Raw genomic sequence first — 27,182 nt, forward strand, 5'->3', positions numbered from 1 at the left:
ACCTAGATAAAGAACGAACCAACATTTAGCTGCATTTTTTGAAAGCATAGTTACGTAAAAAAAACAATGTTGCCAGCTATTCCATTCCATTTTTTTTTTGTAGTTCCATCTTTTGGGGAAATGTGGAAAAGTGAATCCAATTTTCGTAGCCAGTCTGTAACGCCCAAAGGTTCTTTGAATGCAGAGATTTGTAATAATTCATAGTCTTTCAAGAATATTATTATCATTAGGTTCATGGTCATCAACTCATTACTGTCTTCTTCAAAATCGTTATTTCACTGTAATCGTATATTACATAAAATGCAAATTTAATAGTATCCAGGGTATTTTACGAGTGATAATGCAACCCATAATACATTTGCGAAGTGGATATTTATGTTTTTATTTAAAACAACTAAAACATGGTTTTGTAAATTTTGACATAAGCGTCATTCGCTTGGTTAAATTAAATTGTAAAAAAACGAAGAGTTTTTGGGAAATTGTTTATTGTCTGAATCGACGCGCAACGGCAGAAGCATTTTGATTACATTTGCCATAAGTCTGTTTTCTCATCGTTCGAATACATTTTAATTGTCATATTTTATCATTTACGTAAATGTCAGTTGTAACAAATAAAGTTATTGGAAGCAAAGCCGTTATGGATTCATAATTTCATTTTAAAACAATACGATATTTAAAATAACCACGTTAATTTTGGAAATGTATTGTGGGTTGCATTTTCAAATTCCGTCGGGCGCCTTATCACTGGTGAAATACTCTGTATTATACTACAAGAGAAAAAAATGACACTTTTCTACCGAATGGAAAAGTTATAGGCCGAGGCGACAGTCGGACAGTGTTTCGGTAATTCGTAGATTCATGACTTTGTTTTATACAGTCAACAAGAATCTCCATCTACCACAATTTGTTTTTTCTTTTTACTATACATAATATACCGGGTGCCCCAAAATTCGCGGAACAGTTTAGCAATATCAGGTGAAAATGTTTTAAAAAATCTATCTTCTTTTTGTGTAGAAGTTATGGACTTATTTGTTACACTAAATGTGGCGACATTTAAAAACATTCTATTCTATTCTATACATTCTACTGAGTGTTTACAAATAAATGTGAGATCTAAGTAGGCGTTGAAACTTTGCCGACTCTTTCAACAGTAATCGGATAATGTTAGTCTGATCTATGATATGCAACCTTCAGAACAAATTGGTTTTACTGGTTACCTATTGCCTAGCTTGACGAAATTGATGCTTTACGAAAAAATTAAATGAAAATAAAATAATGAAATGCATTACATATTGTAGGTCTCAACACTCTCAACAAATTACGTACTTATTGAACATTTAAGAAGAAGGTAAATAACATCAGTGATTTGTGATTTAGTTAAAAAAGTAACAGTGAAAACTAAAGAAATGGCTCGAAGTGTCCTCCATTTTGCTCCGAACATCTTCTCACTCTCATTTCTTTGTTTCCAAAAATATTTTGTAACATCTGTTCCAATGGAGTTCATAACATGATTCATTACGACAACAGTTGGTATAGTTTATTTTTTAATCAAAGAACCACAACACCGCAATTTACACCCAAAATAGAGCTGACAACATTGTACACTTTTGACATAGGGTGAAAAATCTCATCATATAAAAATTGAGGTTATTAGAAATATTAGTAGCGCAGCATGTAAATAAAGTTAATAACAACTAATTTGAGAGTTTAATAAATGTCTTACTTTGCGAGGCATTTTTAATAACACGTTCAAATTTTAGCTGCGAGTTTGCGTACTTTCAAGGACATTAAAAATGACAGACGTTGACTGTTATAGCCAATAGATATCATTAAATTCCCTAAATTTAGTAAAATTTTATATTTACAAACCTAAATCAACAGGTCGTGGTTCTTTGATTAAAAAATAGACTATAATCTCTTCTATGAACTCATTTAAATTATTAATTTGTCGTTTATACACTTCGTTTTTCAAGTAGCCGAGCAGAAAAGTCTATGGGAGTTAAGTGAGGTGAACAGATTATTCTGAAACCAGTTACAATAATAATTTATGCGGCTTTCAGAATCATTAGGGAGGAGCCCTTGTGTTGTGTGGATGTAAATGCAAGTTCTCCTTTAACAATTTTATGACATGTACAGCGAGGTGTACCAGTTTGAAGAGACAGTCTAGTAAGGGATGTTCTCGGATGTGCTTCTAAATGATCTCGTATATTCAACTACATCTTCCATCACCTTGGGACGACCTGACGATTTCTCCTTTTCAACACTACCGGTAGTAACAAAACAATTAACAATTCGATGTATGTGGGCTGCGAGGGACATTTTGGTCCAGGTAATTGGCTAAAAATTTTTCTTTGCAAGCTTGAATGCTGTATGTCAATTCTCCATTTCTTTTAACACCGTTGCGGTAATAAGACATTATAAGGAACTTATTTTGTTCAAGTGTGAAACCCTTTTTAGTAATTACTTCTAAAATATTTGCGAGGTTATAAAATTATGCTGATTTTCAATATCAAAACAGATAAAGACATTGCCTTTGTAACACCACCGGAAATTATCTAGCTTTACAAGAAGCTTTTCTTTTAAGAACAAATAGACCAGGAAAGCAAGAAACAACAAAGCAGGTCTTCGAAAGTTGACTTTTTGTTGTGAATATTTGGCAGTAATTGATGTATTTAAAGGGGGTGGCAAATTCAAATTCCAGAGCCCTCTGCGATCCCACATTCTTTTATAGACAGTCTGTATGTGTCTCAATAGTCTGCAAATAAATATTTCATTTTTGTTGTATCCATGGAAATAAGAAAGAAAAATCAAAGCCATGTTGCCATACGTTATTTGAGGTTAAACCTACATAAAATCACTTTGTGATTAATGCTGAAGAAGCCTTTATACCGGGATATCAAAAATTATCTTGGTCAAAGGTGGTCATGGATTTTCAAGTAATTGTCGCAACTGGGTCGTGCATTTGTGTCAATCATTTTGTGTTGGTGTGTTTCGCGAAACTGGCTCTGTGACTCATAAAAAAGGTGCTGGTAGGCCAATGGTACGTACCGAAGAAGTTATTAATGACGTTCGTCAACGTATGGAACAAGACCTTACAAAACACACGAAATAAGTTGAGACGGACGTTTTCCAATCCATGACTACCTTTAATATCCCGGTATAATACTGCATTATTTTACTAATTTTTGAAACATGTCTTCTCTCATTCGAAAAGTTGCTCGAACGATGTTGACCGGCCAATATTTTTGGGAGTTTTTTTGTCCAATTGGTTTACACATTCCTTTTGTAACGTTTTATCTGTAATATTTTTGTTCGACATTTGTTGAAGATATTGAGAACTCTTTTTTTTTTGTACTGAGGTCCTTTTTATGTTGGTTGAGAGCTTGAATAGTACAGTTAATTTCAAAATTATAGAGTACACCTAATTTTCTACAGTGTGAATTGCACTTACATTTTTTGTCAATGATCAATGTCAATTTTGACAAACAAAATGCCTAATCTAAGCGAAAACGCGAAAATGCTCATTCTTTCTAAATTAGAAGAAGGATGGTCGATCCAGAGGTAGCTCAGTATTATAACATCGCGAAGAGCATCGTGTAGAGGATAAAACAGACACTATTATGATGTTCTAAAATATCAGCGACATTTTATGTTGTCAAACTCACCTAACCTATATAAAAAATATGACGCTCAAATTTCAAAAAGGCATGTTTACATGTGGAAAAAACTGTAATAAATCGACTTCTTGATTTTTAAGGTGTACTCGATAATTTTGAAATTAACTGTACAATATACTGGCAGAGATCACCTCTCGTAACACAAGAAGTTACAGTGTTTGCTAAAATTTAATTTTAAACATTAAAATCTGAAAAAATTGCAGAAAGTTGTAAATGAAAAGTATGTTGATTTGAAGTAGACGACTAGAACGGTGCACACGAGTTCCCGTCAGCATAATATTTTATACCTGGGCTTGGACGAAGGCCCTTTAATCCTGCACACGAATTTCCGTCAAAGTAAAAATGTACCCCAAATTCTAGACTCGAATTCCCGTCAGAAAAAAATCTCCGTTATTGAAAATATTATTACGAAAGTAAACTTCAATGATGAATCTTTTATGTTTTGAAGTAAAAACCATTTTTTTGTTCAACACTGTCAGAATTTGAGAAATTTCTCCTGTGTAAGCGGATTTTGATAAATGTCACAACTTGTCAAAACGAAACGTCAAGCTAATTTTAAAGATTTTTAGCGATTTGAAGCCTTTAAGGGGTTTGTCGAACAAAAAAACGTTGTATGTATTCAACTCGTTCTTGTGTAAATTGGGCCTTTTTTGGCACTCTTGGGCACTCATGCCAAAAAAGCCCAATTTACACACGAACTCGTTAAATAAAGTACGTTAAAATTTGATTCATAGTGATATGTAGTTGTTTGACGTTTATTAGCTGAGTTAGCAAAGATACGAAAAATCTGACACTGTCAGTCACAACCGCCATTTATCTACGTAATTGTTGATCACACGGTTTTTTTGAAACTTTCTAAAATTGTAAACTTTTTTTTGGTCCACGTAATGATAAACAACAATGGTACCTGGCCCTTTTACCCTTGAGGGGAACTCGAGTTATGGATTATATCAGTTGATAATTACCTGACGGGAATTCTTGTATTACCTTATGACAAGAAATAAGTCAGACGGGAATTCGAGTGCGCCCGACTAGAAATGTTCGAAGTTTGACAGTAATGCTGATTGGTGGAAATTTTTGACATACTATAGTAACTTCGTGTTTTGATTAACAAGTTATTATAATATTTGTGTGATCGTTAAAAATTACAATTACTTACTAAGAAATTTCTCTTACGTAGTTACTTAATATTGTTTGTCATTTTTACAAAACATGAACTTAAAATTACAATATAGCATTTAAACCAAGGTACTGTTTCTGAAGCGGAAGCAAAAATGAAATATTCGCAGTTCTGCACAGGAAGTCTGATACTAACGATAAGAAACAGTAGTAAAATCAGTGACCAAAAGTTTTTTTTACATGAGACATTGGTGCGATTCTGTTTTAAAATTTACCAATATTGCTATATAACAATGTTGCAGTTGCTATGATATGAAGCTGTTGATTGGTTGGATCTACGCAAAATCAATATTGTTCAATAACAATCTTGCTAAATTTTAAAACAGAATCGCACTAATTGGTTCTTGTGGTGAATTAGGGGTTAGCTACACTTTCTTTTTATTTTAATTTTTCTAACTAATTAAATTATGTATTTCAAGTTTACTATGCGATCAAATCTTTTTATAGATATCTTTTTTTTTTAGTATTTGGTTTTATGTATATTTAATAATAACGACATTTTAATTTTATAGAGTAATAAATATATACAGAGTCTAGTTTAAATAGCGTTTATATTTCATTGTGTTTTTTTGATTCGTAAGAATATAACGGGGTCAAGAGGCGCTGAAAGATTTGAGGCGAGGCCATTGTTCAGCATACCCATCCAGGACACAAACCTACCTGCATGGGTAGTCGTGTACAAGCGATGGTGTGGCGGTGGTGAGCAGCGTGGGAGAGGCCTGGCGGCGCATACGACGTGAGCTGTTGCCAATATTGATCTAAGAGTTACCGCCGTCGCAGGACCAGTCGCAGGATCGCGTTAGATTAGCGTGTTCGCGTCCGCACAGTTCTATCTTTCTGCGACGCCTCCAAATTCCCATAATGCCAATTTGAGTGAAGTGTTTTATATCTTATATCGTTTTACGTGGATGATGAACAACAATTCATCGGCGAATTCAAGGACCAACTCCCATTATTTTTTTGAAAGAATATAGATTCCATTATTGTAATAACGTCGGGTCGTTTAAGCATAAACGATGGATAAATATTAGTGACATACAACACCTGCAATATAACGCGCACATCAGGGGATTGAAACCAGTATTTCTACTTAAACAACGGTAATTGTTCAAACAAATTCTTACTAAAATAGAATAAAATCATAATCTTGGATGTTTAAATTCCTCCAGGCAAGTGTTGTGTTCTAGGAAGAACAATTTTTGCAAAAATCCGCTAAATATAATTAGTCAGTTTTATTACCCTAATGAATTTTTGACCAGCTTTATTACTAAGCTCCTAACTTGGTAACAATCATGTCAAAACAGAAATGCTGCTAATATTAGAACAGGATCTCGGTGATTAGCAGTTTCAACAGAATAATTACATCTTCACCAGACTTTATAAAGGATCGATGTTTTAATAATATTTTTGCTAGTAGTATTATTCATACATATGGTGGTTACTACAATCATTTAAATATATGTATAATTACTATTATATACCGTGCGACCGAATAAAAAAAAACAGAGTAGGCGAAAATGGTGGTTTGAACCAATCAAAGCATCAGAATAGCACAATCCAGGTAACTCGATTTTTTTTTATTCGATCGCACGTTACAAACATGGACAATGCAAGTGTAAAGTTCGGAATTCATTCGATAAAATTGAAATTGTCGAATTAAAAAAAAAGTTGGATAGATCAAATTTATTTATTAAAAGTACATCTTTTCAGATCACTGTCATTTTCGATCATTTTTTTGCTTTGAAAGTATGACGTCATCGAAAATTTTTTTAAATGGCGTGCCATATTTTTGTCATACGTGAACTTGCAATTTGAACGTTGGCCATGTGCAAAGAATGGCATTGACATTGACAGTTTTCGAGATGATTAAGTTTAAAGTGATAACAAATATGTATAAAGAATTAAGTTAACCATATAATTTTGATATTTAATACTTGTTTTCAAATGCAAATAAATCGCATGGGAAAAATGTTATTCATTGCTTTTGCAAAAATGTTACTACAGCAATATTCGCTGCTTATCCAAAAACTAAAAATGTATAAAACATATACCGGCTACCCTAAAATTCTCGGAACAACTCAGTGGGGTAATGTCGACTCATTTTAGAAAATTATGGGAAAAATGATAAATAAATTATTTATAATATAATCTTTTATAGTGGATTTAAAGATATTGGGGACTCAATATGTGTAGCTTTGATCTCGTTTATGTTAAATATGAAAAAAGATTTTGCCTATGTATTTGTTTTTTACTAGCCAATGTTATAATAACTTATAATAATTGTGATCCGCTTTACAATTATTTACTTCATTATTTCGAGCATTTCCAAGAAGTGATTTTATGTTGATTTTACCTCAAATACGTATGGGAACATGGCTTTTATTTTCCTTTTTATTTCCATGGATACAACAAAATTGAAATATTTGCAGACTATTGGGATACATTGAGGCCTGGTGGTATAAAGCGATGTCAAGTTCCTTGTTAAAGTTAACATAATGTCAAGCGATCTCATTGGGCGATATTTAACATTGGAATTTTTTTAACATTTTTACCAGATATTTTAATGACTACTTAACAAACGTATTGCTAAACTGTTCTGCGAATTTTGGGGCACTCAGTATAAAAGAGATTTTTTTTTCCATATACAGGATGTCCCCAAAAAAAAAGACGAGTCCATAGCTCCCTTATTTATCGGAGGATTTTAATTATCTGTACACCAAATTAAATGGTTGTTAATAGGCTACAAAACGGCTTACTAAATTCACGTATAGCTCCAAGGGCTTCAAGACTAAACTGTCAAAATATTTTTTTTCAAATGGGATTACATACTTTTTTTTAGTAATTCTGATAGAGATTTTAATTCTGAAAACAACAATGTATCACAAGTATAAGTTCACATAAAAAAAAATAACACTAACTTTTGAAACAAATGACGAGCACCAAGCGAAAAGCTATCAAAATGCATTGCGTTACAATGTAATAACCAAATTAAGGTAGCTGGAAAAACAAATGACAAATAATAACATGTGGGATTGCGCAGATATGCCGCCAATGTTTAGCGCAAACTGGAACATAGACGATAGTAGCGTTTTAAAAAAAAAAAATTGTGAATTTTTGGTATTCAAGTGCATACTTGTGATACATTGTTGTTTTCAGAATAAAAATCTCTATCAGAATTACTAAAAAAAAATATGTAATCCTATTTGAAAAAAAATATTTTGACAGTTTACCCTTGAAGCGCATGGGGCTATACTTGAATTTATTAGGCCATTTTGTAGCCTATTAGTAACCATTTAATTTGGTGTACAGATAATTAAAATCTTCCGATAAATAACGGAGTTATGGACTCGTCTTCTTTTTTGGGGACACTCTGTATATATATATTCGTATGAAGAAAATTAAATTAAAATTCGAAATTCATAAAATAATTATGGTAAATTATATGTTTTTAATTTGTTGTAGCCAATTTAGGGCGTCTTCGGTAAGTAGATGTAGTTTGGAGAAACCTTGCTGGAATTTAATAAGGGGACATTCTTCCACAATGTGTTGGATGGTTTCTTTTTCTGCACCGCATTCACAAGAAGGGTTTTCAAAATAATATAATATAATAAATAATATAATATAATTATATTCATATTTTTTTTTTCCATAATCCGTCATTAAAAAAGTAGTGTTATTTAAAATTTTGAAGCGGGGGTGGTTGGAGGCTAAGTAATAACGTGACAACTGTAGTTACATCGCCTTGTGCACCGATTGACATTTTAAAGTTTCAAATTAAAGACACTACAGTTAAACCTACTCGAACTTTTCGCGCGCCCGCCGGGTACATTGATTTTTTATTAATAAAAATCAAATTAATTGTACTCGTAATTATTATTTCTCCATTTTTTAAGGTGACATTACATGGACCATTTTGTTTACCTTTTTTTTTTTGTAGATCAAATCCCACATTCCTAACTTGTGTTAGGAGACTGGTTGAACATCTCTCTAAGAGATTGACTGATTTTTTTTTTGTTTAATAATTTTTTTTATCAAGTAGGTTATTGTATTTTAATAGTTCTTGATTGTGACCACTTAGTAAGTAAAGTCAATTCATTTTAATCACGACCTGCTAGATAGTCAGAGTGTCTATAGCGGCCTGGGCGTGGACCGAAAAATCCTATTGTTCTCATGATTCTGATATGTTTGGGGTTGTTTTCGGGGGTTGCTGTTAACAACCAACTATCATGGTATCAAATATGTGACAACGTCATGTGCATCGTGACAATTTTGACATGCAGTCCACACACATGAATCTGCATGATGCATGGAGTCATGCGTAGTTGTCCCGTGATAAATGATACTTTACATTAATTGTAATTTGGACATTCTAAATTGGCAAAAGCAAATGTTGCGCACTGGTTCGGTTGTGAGGGAGGGACAAAGTTTCGGCGCTGCGTTTTTTGAAAATATCTCGGTCAGTGGCAAGTGCAAATTCATAGAATAATAATTTGTCCAAAATTATATAATTATATTCAAAACTGTACAAAACTTAAAATATACTTTCCACTCATTTCCACCAAGAATGGCACGGATTAATTAAGCAAATGTAATTGTTTTGTTATGGACCCATCTTCATCTGAAATGACCCGCCTAGGAAATAATGTACTGCAAATCTAAGATTGGGATTATAGTTTTAATATTATTCTAGAAATAGGTTTACTACTAACGGAATTTGTTGTTGCTGCATTTACCGCAATATCAGTGCTAATATGATAAAAAAGCCAGTTGACAAACACTAACAGCACAATACTAGCAACCAGGTTATTAAATGTTATTAAAGGTACTTTTAAACTGTGACACTCTTTGACACTGCACTTTGACAACTCACTGAATTCATTACATTTGTTTGTGAGGATGTGAGGTTATGATTTTTTAGTGACATTCCCCCCTAAAGTGGCGCCGTGGAGATCACAGGCACTAAAGCTTTGCCCAGGCAGATCTATATGAAATATATAGTGAAATATGTCAATCATCAAGACGGCGGTGGTTTTAATAAACAATTGTCAATGTCAAAAATTCTTAAAAGACCGGACTGTACCACCCCAGATTCCTCAGAATATCGTATTTATGGACCAGATGTATAATGGTTTTTACACTAGATATTTATTGAGGTTATTATCCGTTCACGATTGTTTCAAATTCGGACTGTCTATGAAAATCTGACATTTTAGTTGGCAATATTGTGATTTGGCATAATAAATCTATTTTAGGTTATAATTGAATTACACTGAATCAATTAGGGAATTGACAACAAGACGAATATTTAATAAAGAATCGTCATATGACAGGACCTGACGCCAATCTTACAAAAAAAATATCGTGGCCTCCTGCGTGTTTAAAACAATCGTGAACGGCATATACTCGTACTCTCATGTCAAAAATGGATTACTCCCTAGAATTCGATCTTTTAGGAAAATAACGTTTTTCATGTTGTGATGCCTAAGGTTGGTTACTTTGAATTGAGAGATTAAATCCAAATAAATATGCCGCCAGTAACCAAAATTGATTGTGAAACGAAAAATCATCTATCTCTTAGCGAGAAGTGAGTCATTTGCAACTGTTACAATTAATTTGCTGTCTTACATTTTTGGGATGTCTTTTGTTTGTCACCAGAAACCACATAGCCTCCAACCTAACCAAATTTATGGCAACCTAGTAACGAATATCCCTAAATCCTAGGGAGTAATCCATTTTTGACACGAGAGTATGTATATGTTGCACTTTGGCGTTTTTCTCTCCCAATTACCCTTTCAATTACACAAATCACATATCATATCCAGCGACCGGTACGAAAATGATACATTTTGTTTATCTGTTAAGACTTTGCACATCAAAAGCAATGTTATGATATTTAATGATTCTGAAAAGTGAGTTGCGTCTTCAAACTTAGCAAGAAGAAATGAAGGTTTGTACGGAATATTTACTTGAAATCCAATAAATCGGGAAATGTGAACGGTTAAATAAAATGTGGATTGAAAGATAAAAGGCAAAAACTACATAGTTTAATATTAGAAAAATGAAAAACTAGGAAATAGGTAAACTGTTATGAGCAGCTTTCTCGCAAATTTCATTCATCGACATTCACGGTTTTTCCGTTTCCAATTCTTTGCAGTATCGAACTATTGCCATCTTTTCACGTTGAATAACTGACCTGTACCCCTTTTACGTAAAGCCATTCTTCATCTTTAAATTCTTTGCCAATTTTGAATTTTATGCTTTTATATTTAAACAAATCCTGCGGATGTCAAATCGACGAAATTTGGCTGACACTCAGAGATACCAACATTGGTTTATGAAATAACTAGATTTGACATTTTGGCAAGTCTGTCAACGTGACAACATTTTGACAATTGTTTATTAAAATGAATTTACATTATATTAAATTGTTAAGCAGTGGTTATTACGCATTAGAAACAATGTTTTTCCAATAGTAAATTATGTTGGATACTATTTACTTCTGTTGAGGTTGTTTTAATTTTGATAAGTTTTTTTTCAAAATCACAGAGCAGTGTAACCTTTTTTGACTATCCATATTTACTCATTAATATGTGGCCATGTATGTTTCGTCCAGCGAGAGATTGGGAGATTTTAAATTGTAGGCTTGTAACCCAACACTACAAAATGCACTAGAATACATTCATTAGAGCATAATTTCAGGGCAAAAATGTTACTGCTTGAAGGATATACTTCAAATTTTGCGCTAAGGACTACTTTCTCTACGTAGAATTTAGTGATTTTTATGTCAACCAATCTCTCGCTGGACAAACTTATAACAGTCAAATTAAGTTCACTTTCAAAATTTGGAAAGATAAATAGAATATTAAAGAGCATGCTCAGTATACTAGTGTAAATGTAGACGTCGTGATTAGTTGTTTGATAGTATAGAAATTTATTAGCAAATTCGAATCGTGACTTGTTTTGATAATATAGGTTTAGTAGAACTTAAATGAAAGAAAACTTTAAATGATGTTTACTTGTATGATGAAAACTGATATGTACTTAAATTGAGATCAAGAACTAATATAAGTTCTGAAGCTGAATTGGAATTAATATGCCTCTTAAATTTTTTGCTACGAAGACCTGTTTTAGGTAAAATATTCTGAAATTTAAATGTGAATAAAACTTTCTATGAATATTAATTAACGAATCCGATATACATATAAAATATGATAAGAAGAATAAAATAAAAAATAGATGACGTACAGTAAAACACAAACATGGATTTTGATGTGGATACATACATACATACTCGTACAGTCGATGGACAAATAAAACTGGGACAAAAATGACAATCACATAAGTCAAAATTTACAAATTTGCATCGTTTAATTACGGCTTTATCACAAATAGGTTAACTTTGGTATGACATATTATATAGACACTAACAGATATATTGACAATTCAATGGTCTGATTTACACAGATTAAATTTTAAGTGTCCCAGTTTTATTTGTCCACCGACCGTACCTTTACAGGCTCTCTCATAATCACCGGAGGAGGTTGTAATGTAAGCTGAGATAAATGTCTTAATACAAAATTATGTTAACACTCTTTATTTAAAATGGTGTTGCTATGGTATGCTATTAACCTTTCTCAAAAACAGTTCCCTTGTGCGAGAGTAGTTGTGGTTAGTCATCTTATTTTTGTCGGAAGAATAGGTATTGCGAATCGTAATTCTGAAGCTGTTGAGCGGGATATGCGAAGAGGACATCCGAAAGGAAATATTTTTTAACACATAAATCGTACAGCATTTTGGTTCCATGGTATAAAAATGTGGCCGTTCGCCAGCATACGATAGGAACTGCAGCAAATTAAGATGGTGTCATGAATGCTATTGAAGACGAACCATGCCCACATCGCCGCCATTTTGAACATCTTTTTTGCATAAGAATGATGTATTTCGCGTTTAAACTTTTTTTTAATTAAAATGTATTCTGTTTCAATTAAATGTCTTATTTTTACTCTTGTTATTAATTAGATAATTTTTTATAAAGTTTCAATTAAAATAAGATATGCGTATGTTACATCACTGAATTCACAAAAAATACTCTTTGTGAAGATATTTGATCCCTCGTGCCATTAAAAAAAATCAAATTAGCTTTGTATCTTCAAAATAAATGATGTTAGAAAATTGAAAAAAATCTCAGATAGAGTTTAAACACTTCTCACTGTGTGCCAAATTTCAACGAGCTCTGCTAAACAGTTCCGAAAATATTTAGCTGAATCCATACTTTTTAGCGACCCTGTATACGCATATATTTACATTATAGTACATCTTGGTCTGAAATAATTCTGACTAAGAACGTCCTGGATTTTCCTTGGCGAAATTAATATTTTTTTAAGTGGTTATAAGTATTTGAAACATATTTTAAGATCTTCTTTCTAAATATTTGTTACTTGCAGATCACGTTATTTTTAACTTTATTTTAGTTTTAGAATGTGGGGAACGACGAAGTTTGTATAATGTTCTTGTCTAACAGGTGAGATTTATGTTAAATGTTAACAACAATGAACCATTTACATAATAAATGGTTAATTCCATTGCACCATTTGCTGCTGTTTGTGATAAAGAAAATTATGAGTACACTTTGACAACTTTTAGGTAATCTAATCAGTTCAATCATTGGTTAATTTTAGAAGGTTAACAAACATAAACGTAGAGTTTAACGTACTATGGCTGTTAAGATTTGCATAAATATTATTCGAAAGCCGTTGTACAAAATTAACTTAATAGCTTATATTCTGGCGCATGTTGCAGCAACATAACGAAAAATCTGTTTCATTTGAAGTGTTTTTAAGAGTTATATTGAGATAATAGACATGCATAATTTTTGTAGTATTTGCCCAGTTACTTCAATACAACCAGATGAAAACAATTTAAATTTAAGACGTTGCTATCTGTTGACAAAATATTTATGACTAGTTAATAATCTACAATAATCAAAAGTATGTATTTAGTAATTTCATTAAAAATATGTTTAATAGGAGCAAATTCTCCTGCTGAGGAAATTTACATTTATTTTAGCTTGGCTGTTTGGATTTGTTTTATTACGTTATTACAAAAGGTGTGTAAGGCAATCATCGTGTAGCAAGGTACTCACGTATAGTGATAAATAATAATAATAATTGATGTTTTGTCGTATTCGTCATTTACAGTTTAGATTTTATAAACTTTCTGTAAAGAAGAAAATTTAAATGAAAAGTTAAATCTGTAGTATGCATTTTCAGTGCAAATTTCTAATTGCACAGGTTAATTAAAATTATTAAATAACATCAAAGATGCTGGCAAATCATTTTTTTCATATCTAACTGTATTTTCTTGTTTTTTAAATAATATACTCACATCATGTAATAAAAAAAATTAATACATTTGTATTACTGTATTCATCAAATGATGAAAAATTGGTATACTCCGTACACTGATAGATAGCAGGTTTTTTAACAGACACAGAGACAAGTGTCTACGTGGTAAAAAGTAGAATAGCGCGCAAAAAGTTGTTACATATATCATTCATACTGGTAGAATCAATAATTTCAACAACAGTTTATAACAATTGAAAACACTGAAACTTCATTCAGATTGACAGCTGTAATTCTGTAAATAACATCATAGGCGTAGGATTACTACTGGCGGGAATTAATCTGCAAGGCTACAACGGTTTCCTAAATAACGTGAAACAATTGAGATGGAGAGTTTAGTATTTTTCACTGCGTTATGTTTTGGAACTAGAATTTAAAAACGTGCAATCTATCAGTATCGCGCGTTCAAATGAAATCTTGGACTGAGTAGGCGTTGGAAAAATTAAAACGTTTAGAACAGTGTAAAGTTTGAATTTCCCACCGTTTGACACCAATGACATTTGTTTATGTTTAATCGGGACATAAATGAATATGTTTGTTTTCAGCACAGAGTGCCTTTAGATATTTGCTTCGAGAATAGGAATCGTTAAGTTATTCTATTTTTAATATAAAACATTGCAAAGAAAGAAAAAAAGAAAGTTTTTTTTTTGGCCTCTAAATTTTAGGTTAACTGTCAACAAGCTGCAATTAATCTACGCTTTAAAAAAGCATAACAATTGACGGTTTCCAACGCCTTCCCAGCCCAGGATTTGATTTGAACGCGCGATATAACAAAATACTAAATGAACGAAATCATATGAATTATAAAGAAATGATTGAGTATTTTGAAAATTAATTTATCTACTTACCTATTTACTTACGTATAGTAAATACAGACTGATTCACATAAAAGAAATTTAAGTACAGCCAGCAATATGTTTTTCATTCATAACTTGATCCAAAAACATGAATTATTTTAAATTTTTGTATGGTTTGGACATCCTTTACAACTGACAACTGACTCATCATACAGGCTGTCCTCCAAAAAAAAAGACGAATCCATAGCCCCCTTATTTATCGGAGGATTTTAATTATCTATACACCAAATTAAATGATTGTTAACAGGCTACAAAACGGCTTAATAAATTCACGTATAGCTCCAAGGGCTTCAAGACTAAACTGTCAAAATATTTTTTTTCAAATGGGATTACATACTTTTTTTAGTAATTCTGAAATTTTAATTCTGAAAACAACAATGTAACACAAGTATAACTTCACATTAAAAAAAATAACAATGGGCCGTATGATTTCCCATTCGTTAAGCCTTTCATTAGCTAAATAATTGATTAGACAAAGTGAGAGTATATGCCAAGCACTAAGTTAGACAGAGACAAAATAATTTAACGACGTTCTTCGGTACACTAACTTTTGAAACAAATGACGAGCACCAAGCGAAAAGGTATCAAAATGCATTGCGTTAACCAAATTAAGGTAGCTGGAAAAACAAATGACAAATAATAACATGTGAGATTGCGCAGATATGCCGCCAATGTTTAGCGCAAAATGGAACATAGACGATAGTAGCGTTTTTTTACATTTTTTTTTTTGTGAATTTTTGGTATTTAAGTGTATACTTGTGATACATTGTTGTTTTCAGAATAAAAATTTCAATCAGAATTACTAAAAAAAAATATGTAATCCCATTTGAAAAAAAAAAAATTTGACAGTTTACCCTTGAAGCCCATGGGGCTATACTTCAATTTATTAGGCCATTTTGTATATTAACAACCATTTAATTTGGTGTATACTGGGTGCCCCGAAATTCGCGGAACAACTCAATGGGGCAATGTCAACTCATGTTAGAAAATAATGAGAAAAATAATAAAAAAATTCTATACCTCTTAAGGGTGGAGTTTACCTGATTTGAAATGGTCGAAAAACGGTGTTTTTAAACATCCATATCTTTAAAACCACAACACATGAAGGCAAGGTCCGTTTTTTATTTAAAAGATACGTCTTTCCTCTAGGACCCCATACTTTTCTTTTTTCGATTTCGTTATAAATAACAATAAAATAAATTGCAATTTGAGGACTATCCAGGAAGCTGTAACACTAAAACCTAATTCGAAATTAACAAAAAAAAAGTATGGGGCCCTCGGAAATTGAATTTTAAAGTGTTTGGTGCCATCACCGTGCTTCCAAAAAAATCACAGATCTTATTATACATAAACATACGTACGTACGATTTTACCACTAAATTCACATTTGAACCTTTATTTGGGAGACGAAAATATCTAAAAGCTTAGTAATGAAATTTGCTGATTAACTACACCTTCTGGCAGGTACTTACCCATTTCAGGTAAAAGTAGGCCAATTGAAAAGCCGTTTATTTCATTTCAAACATTTCCAATAATGCAACCCAAACTACACGAATTGTGAAATTTTCAGGTAAACCCTACCCTTAAATTTGAAGATATGGGGGCTCAAAAGGTGCAGCTTTGATCTCATTTATTTTAAATATTAAAAAGATTTTCATTGTTTGTCTTTTCCTAGCCATTGGCATAATAATTCTGAACGATTGTGTACTGCTAAGTTGTTCCGCGAATTTTGGGGCACCCAGTAGATAATTAAAATCTTCCGATAAATAACGGAGTTATGTACTTGTCTTCTTTTTTGGGGACACTCTGTATACAGGGTGTTTCTGAAAGACGTGTGTTAATTTTAACCAGTGGAAGAACGCGCCAAATCATGGAACTTTTCTCTATAACATTTTTACGAAAAAGCAATACAAATTGATTTAAAATTTGGAATAAATTAACCATCAAAGTGTATACCCGCCTATGGGTAAAGGCGAAAATTTTCTGTTGTGATAGAAACAGAGCTTTGTTAAAAAGTTCCATTGTTATAGAAAAAAATAAATAATCAAAATTTAGATTCTCATGGTTACAAAAAATAGTAACCAGTTAATCACACAAAACGACTTGTTTGGTCAAAATTGTGGGGCAAAAAATCTTGGAATACTTTTACGAATTTTACAAAATGTTATAGAGAAAAGTTTCATTAATTGGCGAGTTCTTTCACTGGTTAAAATTAACACACGTCTTTCAGAAACACCCTGTATACCGTACACCCTGTACACAGCTAACCTAAAATTTAGAGCCAAAAAAATCTTTCTTTTTTTCTTCCTTTGCAATGTTTTAGATTTAAAATAGAATAGAAAAATAGATTCTTATTCTCGAAGCAAACATCTAAGGGCACCCTTTGTTGAAAACAAACGTATTCAATTATGTCCAGATTAAACATAAACAAATGTCATTCCTGTCAAACGGCGGGAAATTCAAAGTTTACACTGTTCTAAACGGTTTACTTTTTCCAACGCCTACTCAGCCCAAAATTTTATTTGAACGCGCGATACAAAAAGGAACTGTCAATTGATTGTCAGTAATGCCAGGAGTGTCCAAATTTCATAGTAAATATCAAGTTACGACTGAATAACGTATTACTGGCTGCATTTAACTTTCGTTAGGTTCGGAAAGTTATGTGAATCAGTCTGTATATCACGAAGCAGTGTCACATACAGTATGTAGAAGTAGCAAATTTGTAGTATATGACAACTTGAGTAACAGTAATAGACAGAATAACATGGAAAATTATAAAATTAAATTTTTGTTTACCAATACCGCCACTCTGCCTTACTACGTCACAAAGGAAACATTTTTTTTTCCGTGTACATCGATAAAACCCTCCACGATCGTTCGCAGAATAGTTTTAGAAATATGTAAAATTTATTACAGGACCAAAGTCGTAAATGATAAGGTTTTTGCAGGAGTGAACGCAGTATAATGGTTTGATGGAGTCGTTTGTGTTCTGTGTATTTGTAAACCCAATGAGATTCAGCTTGTTTTTAGACTTTAACTAGCTTGCTGTTTTAGGACTAAAGCAATTTTACTCCAAAAATGGTATATACTTCGTTGATTCCTGTAAAAAAAAGAGGACTTTGTTCTTATTGAAACTTTTGTTTCTAAAACCATCTTGTTAAACGTTCGTGGGGGTTATTGATGTATAAGAAAAATTACCGTAATTAAAAGCTCCCATTCTCTCTGTCTTTATTTTGTACGATTTTTTCTTCACTGTATGTTATTTATTATATTATTATTAAATAGGTATTCTACCGAGTGACTATAAATGATTGAAGGAAAATATGTAGTGGATTGGCAACACTGATGCAGTTGGTAGTGCAAGTCTTCTCGTACATCATCTGTCAATCATTTCTATTTAGGTTTGTTTAAGTCACGAAGTACATTGTCGATTTAGATTTTTTTGACGTTTGTTTCAATTTTAAAAATTACGTGTGTCATGCCAAGGATGTTGCCAACTAAACAAATGTGTTACCAACATAACAAAATAATTTTCAATCATTTATAGTCACTCGGTAATATCATTACTTTTTTATTGAATAAATCTATCACTTTTGACAGTTTCATTTCATTGTAAAAATGAACGAATTCGGGTTGTCGTTTATGACTTTGGCTTGAACTGGAAAATTGAGTGAAATCTCTGTGCATCATTTTTCAAAGCGACAAAAAATTAAAGCGTTTAATGGTGAAAATAGTAGATGCGAGTTAAAATTGCAAATAGAGACCCATTCTGGGACCAGACAAAACGGCTCATAGAGTGCTTTTCAACGAGAGGTACACGTCTATAAACTTGCGCAGAAATCTGTTTCGGTCTATGGTGGCGTGGCTTACCTAGACAGTAGCGGCGTTAGTTTGTACTTTTTAGGGAATTTCATTCCAACAGCTGATTTATCGCCATTTTGTCGCAAATCACAGCCAGGTTATTGTTCTTTACCGTCTTCTTTTTTATATCAACTCCCGGTTGTGAAAATCTGATATTTTCTGTGTTATGAAAGTAAGAACGAAAATAAAACTGGACTACGCCAATGCACTCGATTTTGGGTCGCCCTTCCCCTACATCTGGCGCATCTCGGTAGCCACGCCTGTGTACCTCTCGTTGAAATGCACTCTACTTGCAGGAAAACGAAAATAATGAGAACGATGTGTGGAGATTTTATTCAATATAAAATTTTTATAAGTACATATATACATAACATAAATATATGTCAAATAGGTAGTTTTTATTGATTTTTTCTCCTTGTAGTAAAAACATAATTTTTTGTTCGACACCGTTAGAGTTTGAGAATTTTCCCCTGTGTGAACGGATTTTGATAAATGTCACAACTTGTCAAAATGAGACGTCAAGCTAATTTTAAAGATTTTAAGCGATTTTGAGCCTTTAAGGGGCTCGTCGAACAAAAAAACGTTGTATTCAACTCGTTCGTGTGTAAATTGGGCCTTTTTTGGCACTCGTGGGCCTTTAAAATGCTCGTTTCACTCGCGTTTTAAACTGGCGCACTCATGCCAAAAAAAGCCCAATTTACACATGAACTCGTTAAATAAACTACTATTTTAGCATCATGTGTAACAAATGAAAAAAAAGTCTAATTTTTTTTCAGGTGAAGGGCTGCGCGAAGCAAGATGGGGTGCTTCGGCAGCAAAGACAAGCTGTCAAAGGAAGATATGGACTTTTTGAAATCTCATACACGTTATGATGAAAGTACAATAAAAGAATGGTACAAAGGTTTTAAGGTGAGTACCTGTATCCCCGAATGTGTTTCTTTTTGAAGTGAATGTGATTAAGTTTGATACATTTTTATGATTCACAAATACGAATATATCAATTCTGTTGCTTAAAAATGTGCATTCTAATGATGTTCAGGATTTCAGAAAGAAAAGCTGTAACAGGTAATTTTGTATTCGTTTTAATTTTGTCGCATAATTTTCCAAATTTTTTCTTCACTGTGGCAAACCATAAGAGAAAGTAATAGGAGTAATTGATTAAAAGTGAGACGTTCTGTGATCTGACCGACTGCGCAAGTATCATAAAGTTTTACCTGAAGAAGCATCATCAAAGCAATGAGTTTTTCGTTAATATGAAGAATGTAGTGAAAACAAGAACGGAACTGGGTCCGAACTAATCCAGACGCTGAACTCCAGGATTATGTTAAAACATATTCTATCATTAAAAATTGTGATGGTAGTTTCAAAAAGAATGTAAAGATTTTTGTTCTACAGTTTTACACTTTTAGAGAAGTGAGTTCTGTAAAAGCGACACGGATAATGAATTTGGGTTGGTTATATCGGGCGTTCAAATGAAATCCTGGGCTGGGAAGGGAAGGCGTTGGAAACCGCGAATTGTTTTGCTTTTTTAAAGTGTAAACTGACAGTTGTAATTAGAGCACGTTGACATTTAAAAAATCTTTTTTGTTTTGTTTCTTTGCAATGTCTTACAATGTCTTACATTAAAAATAACGGGTGACTATTAAAATTTTCACTTAGGGTTGGCTATGTATCATTCTTTGTTTTCCGTTGCACCTTAGACACTGACAAGTTTCACATTTCAATAAATGTTTTTTTCTTAATTTGGTTATGTTTCAATTGTACTGACTGACATTTGTCGTTCGTTCTTGCGTGTGTCTAAAGTAACAGAAAAAATAAAAACTCGTTCAAAGCCAACTCCAAGTGAAAATTTTAATATTTATATTATTATATAAAATGGTTAAACACTCTACATTTTCAACTTTTATTGTATCTTGGCTGCTACCGAGTGCGAGCTCTCTTTCTTGTCACATAACCGGCATAACCTAATTTTTTTTAATGTGTGTCAAGTTAAAACATCCGGTCAGTGGCAATTAGGTGACAAAAAAATACCAATATTTTTCAATCGTTTCATTGCCAACACTCAGTCGTTGTTGATCACACTGTATTTAGGGCCTTGTTTGTTACACGTGTGTATCGATTTAATATTAATTTAATTAAATTTGACATTTCATTTTGATATATAGTTTGTTTTTTAATTAAAGAACCACGACCTGTTGATTTAGGTTTGCAAATATAAAATTTTACTAAATTTAGGGAATTTAATGATATCTATTGGCTATTCCAGTCAACGCCTGTCATTTTTAATGTCCTTGTAAGTACCTACGCAAACTCGCAATTAAAATTTGAACGTGTTATTAAAAATGCCTCGCAAAGTAAGACATTATTAAACTCTCGAATTAGTTGTTATTAGTTGTTATTAACTTTATTAACATGCCGCGCTACTAATATCTCTAATAACCTCAATTTTTATATGATGAGATTTTTCACCCTATGTCAAAAGTGTACAATGTTGTCAGCTCTATTTTGGGTGTAAATTGCGGTGTTGTGGTTCTTTGATTAAAAAATAGACTGTACATGATAAATTTGACGTTTCATTTTGACATATTTTTAATTACCTTTTTTTTTTTATGAAAAACTCCTACTGCAGTAGGGTGTTTTTTCACTATAAAATCAATTTGATTGGTCCAATTTTGATAAATGCTGCAGTTTAATAAATTGCTTCAAAATTTTCGAGTTGGATTGTCAAATATAAATTCAACTTTATTCAATATTTTAAAAACACTACGACTAAATCTATTATTGAAAAATTTGTTTCATGAATTTATAATTTCACCTTATTGTCGAACTGAAAGTGATTATTTAATATGTCACTCTTAATGACAGTTTATAATTTGAATACATATTTGTTATTGAAAACTTCTTTAGAGCAGCTGAACAAGTGACGTAAGAACATTTTGATGTTCTTTGTAATATAAAAAGTATGTCATATAAAATCTATCATGTATATTGCGTAACTTTTGAGTATATGTATAACAAATGTACGTATAATTCAATGAGTAATATCTAGAAATGAATAATAGTTAACCTATATAATGCCTTTTGTTACAATGTATCGAGAGATTTGAAGCAATATTTGAATTGTTTGTTATATATTTTTTTAAATAGTGAACCCGGATGTTTGGTACAAAACAGTAAAATGTTTACATCATTTATTTTATTTTGTTTCAGTTTGTTTTTAAAGCCACCTAATCCAACGTTCAATAAATAGAATACAAAATTCTCAAATTTTGTAACATATTTTTTCTATAATTGAGTCAAAAAATTTATATTCGCGCACAGTTGTCTATGCGTGAATTTGGTTATTTTCTTACATACAATTTTTTTTTACACTATTGTAAGATTGAAACTATAGAAATCATACATAACAGTGTGTGAAATGCGATTTCACACACATAAGCTTTTCTGTTTTTCACTTCACACACTGTTTTCTACGGTTTTAAATTGGTTACCTAGCAACATGGGGTCACTGCGTTGATACTTCAGATTTCCTTCAAAAATTTGAATTTTAATATTTAGTTTATATTTCGTGCATGAAGATGTTTTTCGTGCACAAAAAACACTCACTTCACGCACTTAATACAGGGTCATCATAAATGATTGTCCCATCGCAGTAGGCGTTGGTGACGTAGTTGAATGTGCCGCAAGCCTCTTGAATCTTTTATAGACACTTTGTAGTTATTTTTGTATTAAGCGCGCAAAATTATTGTTTTTTGGTGGCGCATGAGAATGAGTTTTTGGTCGAATGCGCCAACTAAACAATCATTTTGCGCACGAAATACAAACAATATTTTTTCTACAACCGTATTTTAAAATTTTTGAATTTTTTTATTTTTGTAAAATTTTTATTGGATGCTTTAATATATATATTTTTTTTTGTTCGACACTGTCAGAATTTGAGAATTTTCTCCTGGGTGAACGGATTTTGATAAATGTCACAACTTATCAAAACGAAACCTCAAGGTAATTTTAAAGATTTTAAACGATTTGGAGCCTTTAAGGGGCTCGTCGAAAAAAACATTATATGTAATCAATCACAAAAGATAAAAACATAGTAAATTCATTTTTGTAATAACGAACCAGAGTTACTAAATTTAGTAACTTTTGTCTTGTGAACACACCTTTTTACCGCGAATTTGGGCTTTTAAAAAGTTAGGTTATGGGTCACGTCATTTGCTTTAATCGAGCGATCCATTAAATTTGTTATTAAAGTTGGCGCTGGAACTGAAGCCGTAGGTCTTTTTGAATCAATACACTTATTTGTTTATTAAATTAATGTTACAAAATGTTATCAGTGGAGTTAAACGAAGGGCCCATTTGTGCTTAGAACAAAATGGTGAACACTTTCAGCATTTGTTGTAACATTGTTTAATAAAATAAACATTACTATTGTAACTTTTCTCTTAATTCCTCGAATCTTAATTCGCCATTTTCTGTTTTACAATTGTCATTAAATGTGACGTTTGTCGCGATAGTTCAAAACTAGACATGCGTTGGCACTTCCAGTGCCAACTCTAATAACAAATTTAATGGATCGCACCATACATTCCATTATCTCCATGAGTAATTTCTTTTATTTTGTTGAAAGCCTTTAAAATATGCTGCTTCGTCTGCTTGCTTATTGATGCTCTACTCCGTTTTGGAAATTCATTCATTATGGCAGCGACAATAATATGACAATTTAAATCTTTGCTTAACTGTCCAATTTTTATTCATTTTGTAAAAAATCTATCTAACAAAAAAAAAAGTTCCAGCTAGTTCGTCATTACAAAAATGAATTTTTGTTCGACACTGTCAGAATTTGAGAATTTTCTCCTATGTGAACGGATTTTGATAAATGTCACAACTTGTCAAAACGAAACGTCAAGCTAATTTTAAAGGTTTTAAGCGATTTGGAGCCTTTAAGGGGCTCGTCGAACAAAAAAACGTTGTATTCAACTCGTTCGTGTGTAAATTGGGCCTTTTTTGGCACTCGTGGGCCTTTAAAACTCTCGTTTCACTCGCGTTTTAAAATGGCCCACTCGTGCCAAAAAAGGCCCAATTTACACACAAACTCGTCAAATAAACTACTATGTATTACTATACTATTAACAGATTTCGCCGATTTTTAATTTGAAGCCGTATGCATCAATCTATAAATCAACTTTTGTTTGTGTTTTTTTTAATGTTCTGCTGTGAGCTCAATTTTTTTTTGTCACATGGTATATTTTTCACTGAAGATACAGACTTTATCATTTGAATATTTCTGTATATTTAAAATAGAATCCGTTGACATTTTGAATTTTCTGTTCGAACGTTTTAGCTGAAACAATAACTGTATTGTAACAACTGAAACTAAGACAAATACCTGTTTGCGCTCTGTGACAACTGAATGTGATTGTGATTGTACAAACTATTCCCTATTGCTGGCGATTGCATTCAGTAAGTTGGCCATATAGAGCAGTTATCCACTGGTGACGTGGAAACCATTTATTTTATGATTAGTTCTATACCGGACCGTTTGACAATGTACTATTAACGATTACATTGTTGTTGTGAGATTTCTCCATCGGTCTGGAATGCTTTCAACTACTTTTTTATTTTTATTTTATCCCCAATTGAAAAACATTTTAAGAGAGTAATAATGATTATGTAGATTTATTGCTTTATTTTATGTTTAAATTTTAAAAGCTGAATGGAAATAAGTTATAATAATAAAAACATATAATATAACATAATATTTTCGTATCCCACCTCCACCCGGCGGCACGGCAATTTTGCCGGAGTACATACACTATTACGGATAATACTATCAAGTAATAGTGCAGTGCTTATCAACATAATTACCGGCGTCTCGCCTCCACATTTTGACTTTGTTGTGTTTTATTATGTTCTGTGTCAATGTTAAGGAACTTCCTCACGATGTGACATGAGTATAATAATATACCTTTTTGAATTTCAACTACCAATGTGTTATCTAAATCCAGAATTTTTAAATTAAAATTATTGTTACCGTTATTTATGGATAGAACATAGGATTGTAATTTTTACTGCCTACCTACTAGAAAAGAATATTTTATTTAAGTGATTATTTTTTCATATTTATAACTTCCAATAGTTCATCAGCATTTTTGATCACATGTTCAAATCTGTCCAATTGTATCATTATTATAGTGAGAATAATCTAAGTACATTATCCAAGTGAGAATAATTATAGTTCGTATTTTGTTTTAATTTTTCTTTAGTGACAACGTATTTTTCAATTTGACAGTAAGTGTCATCAATTGTTGAACATGAACGAAGAACGATTCAGTGCGATAACATAATTTTTTTCTTGTATTTTTGATTTTGTACTCATGAAAAAATAATCCTACGAATCCCCTCGAGAGTGAGAATAAATAGAAAATAATTCTCCAGATTCTTTCTCAAACTTGTTGCCAGATGGCAATAGCCACTCGAGCCCTCTAAGGTACTATATCTTTAGAAGGTAGCGCCATTCCGCTCCACAATTTTTCGCCTCTAAATTAAAAGAGATGGCATTATCGATAAATCCTGTGAGTGTGACAAAGATAGAATCTGTTTGACTCGATACAAATATCCCGTAAAATTGTGTATACTTCTATCTTTGTCACACTCACGGGATTGATCGATAATGCCATCTCTTTTAATTTCGAGGCGAAAAATTGTGGAGCGGAATGGCGCTACCTTCTAAAGATATAGTACCTTAGAGCCCTCCGGGCTCTCGTGTCTATTGCCTGGCAACAAGTTTTCGAAAATCTGTCGAATTATTTTCAATTTATTCTCACTCTCTTGTGATATTATTACAGAAAATACTATCCATAATGGCAATGATTTTTAATCAGGGGTGCAGGCACTCTACAAAGAATGCTATAATGAAACATATCACTTCATTTCAGGAAATCATAAGTAAACAATATGTCATATTATAATTATTATAAATCTATATATCAATCTAAAAAAGTTTCACAATGAGTAAAAAAGACTGGAGTAATGAGTATGTTTTTTTTTCTCTTTTGCACAAATTTGATTTGATACAGAAAAAATTATGAAAATATCATTGTTTCTCTGTTTAGAATGTTTAAATTTCCGCTTGTATGCCCGCAAACTCCATCGTAGCTCCATTCAAAGAACCTATTTGATAAAAATAAAACTTCACTCAGCATAGATTTTATTTTAAAAATCCAAACGGGACTAAAAGATAACTTGTAACATCAAAAGCATAAAACTTGAATTCAAAACAATTTTTAAAAAACAGTCTAATATCTTGTGTTACCACCTCTGGCGGTAATACAAGCTTCCATCCGCCTTGGTAAACTTGACCTTAAGTTGTGTATGTATTCTTGTATTGTTTGCTGCTATTCTGCAATTAGCAAATTAGACAGTTCTTGCAGAGTCAGCGAGGACACTGGTGATCTTCTCACTCGTCGCCCAATATTATCCCATGTTCGAAGAGATTAAGATCCGGACTTCGAGCTGGCCAATCCAACCTCTGTATATCGGCGTAATTTAATCCGTCTGTTACAATCCTGGCAATATGAGGTCCTGCATTATCATACATTAGTATAACATCTGGACCAAAATTGGGGACATATTCTTCAATATGAGAAATAACAATGTCATCTCTATATCTCTGGCCGGTCAGCAACAACAACAACTTCCGTACGGCACGTCCAATTAATACCACCCTATACCAAAACTGAACCCACATTGACTATAGCGTTCGCCCAGTCTCCTAAATACACGATTACGTCGATCATTATTAATTAAGCAAAATCACGACTCGTCGGTAAAGAGGACGTTGTGCCATCCGCGGGTCCAATTTCTATGTTCTCTAGCAAAATTTAGACGAGCCATACAATCTCTTTGATTTAATCGTGGACCAGTTGCAGGTCTTCTTGGTGTTAAATTACTCTCTCAAGCGTCTTAAAACAGTTCTGCTGGAAATAACAGTTCCTGTAGCCAACTGAAGATCGTTTCGGAGTGACAAAACGTTTTCTTCTAGCTTGTAAAGACAAAAAGTGATCTTCTCGTGTCGACGTTTTCCTTTTACAACCTTGTCCAACTTGTCTAGTGTACGTTCCCGTCTCCTCATACCTTTGAAGAACTCTATACACAGCTGCCTGCGAAGTTTGAAATTTTTCTGCAAGTTGTCGCTGAGTATATCCCTT

General features: G+C 32.4%; 2 protein-coding genes across 5 annotated transcripts in view; both read left to right on the plus strand.

Moving 5' to 3' along the window:
* Nca (neurocalcin homolog) overlaps positions 1-27,182 on the plus strand; it is a 101,475-nt gene that overhangs the window by 43,948 nt on the left and 30,345 nt on the right. The gene's annotated exons all lie outside the window — the stretch shown is intronic.
* LOC138123374 (neuronal calcium sensor 2) overlaps positions 1,299-27,182 on the plus strand; it is a 46,416-nt gene continuing 20,532 nt past the window's right edge. Inside the window, exons 1-3 of one of the 3 annotated variants that reach the window (XR_011156772.1) lie at positions 1,299-2,008; positions 2,061-2,329; positions 19,752-19,884. Coding sequence is in view for 2 of the 3 variants with exons in the window: in XM_069038071.1 (XP_068894172.1) it covers positions 19,774-19,884 (111 nt within the window). In the remaining variant the exon portion in view is untranslated. Of the gene's footprint in view, positions 2,009-2,060; positions 2,330-5,541; positions 5,957-19,751; positions 19,885-27,182 lie in introns of those variants that run through there. The other 2 variants (XM_069038071.1, XM_069038065.1) reach the window with 2 other exon arrangements.

The sequence above is a fragment of the Tenebrio molitor genome, chromosome 1, assembly GCF_963966145.1.
Source record: "Tenebrio molitor chromosome 1, icTenMoli1.1, whole genome shotgun sequence".
Lineage (NCBI taxonomy): Eukaryota > Metazoa > Arthropoda > Insecta > Coleoptera > Tenebrionidae > Tenebrio > Tenebrio molitor.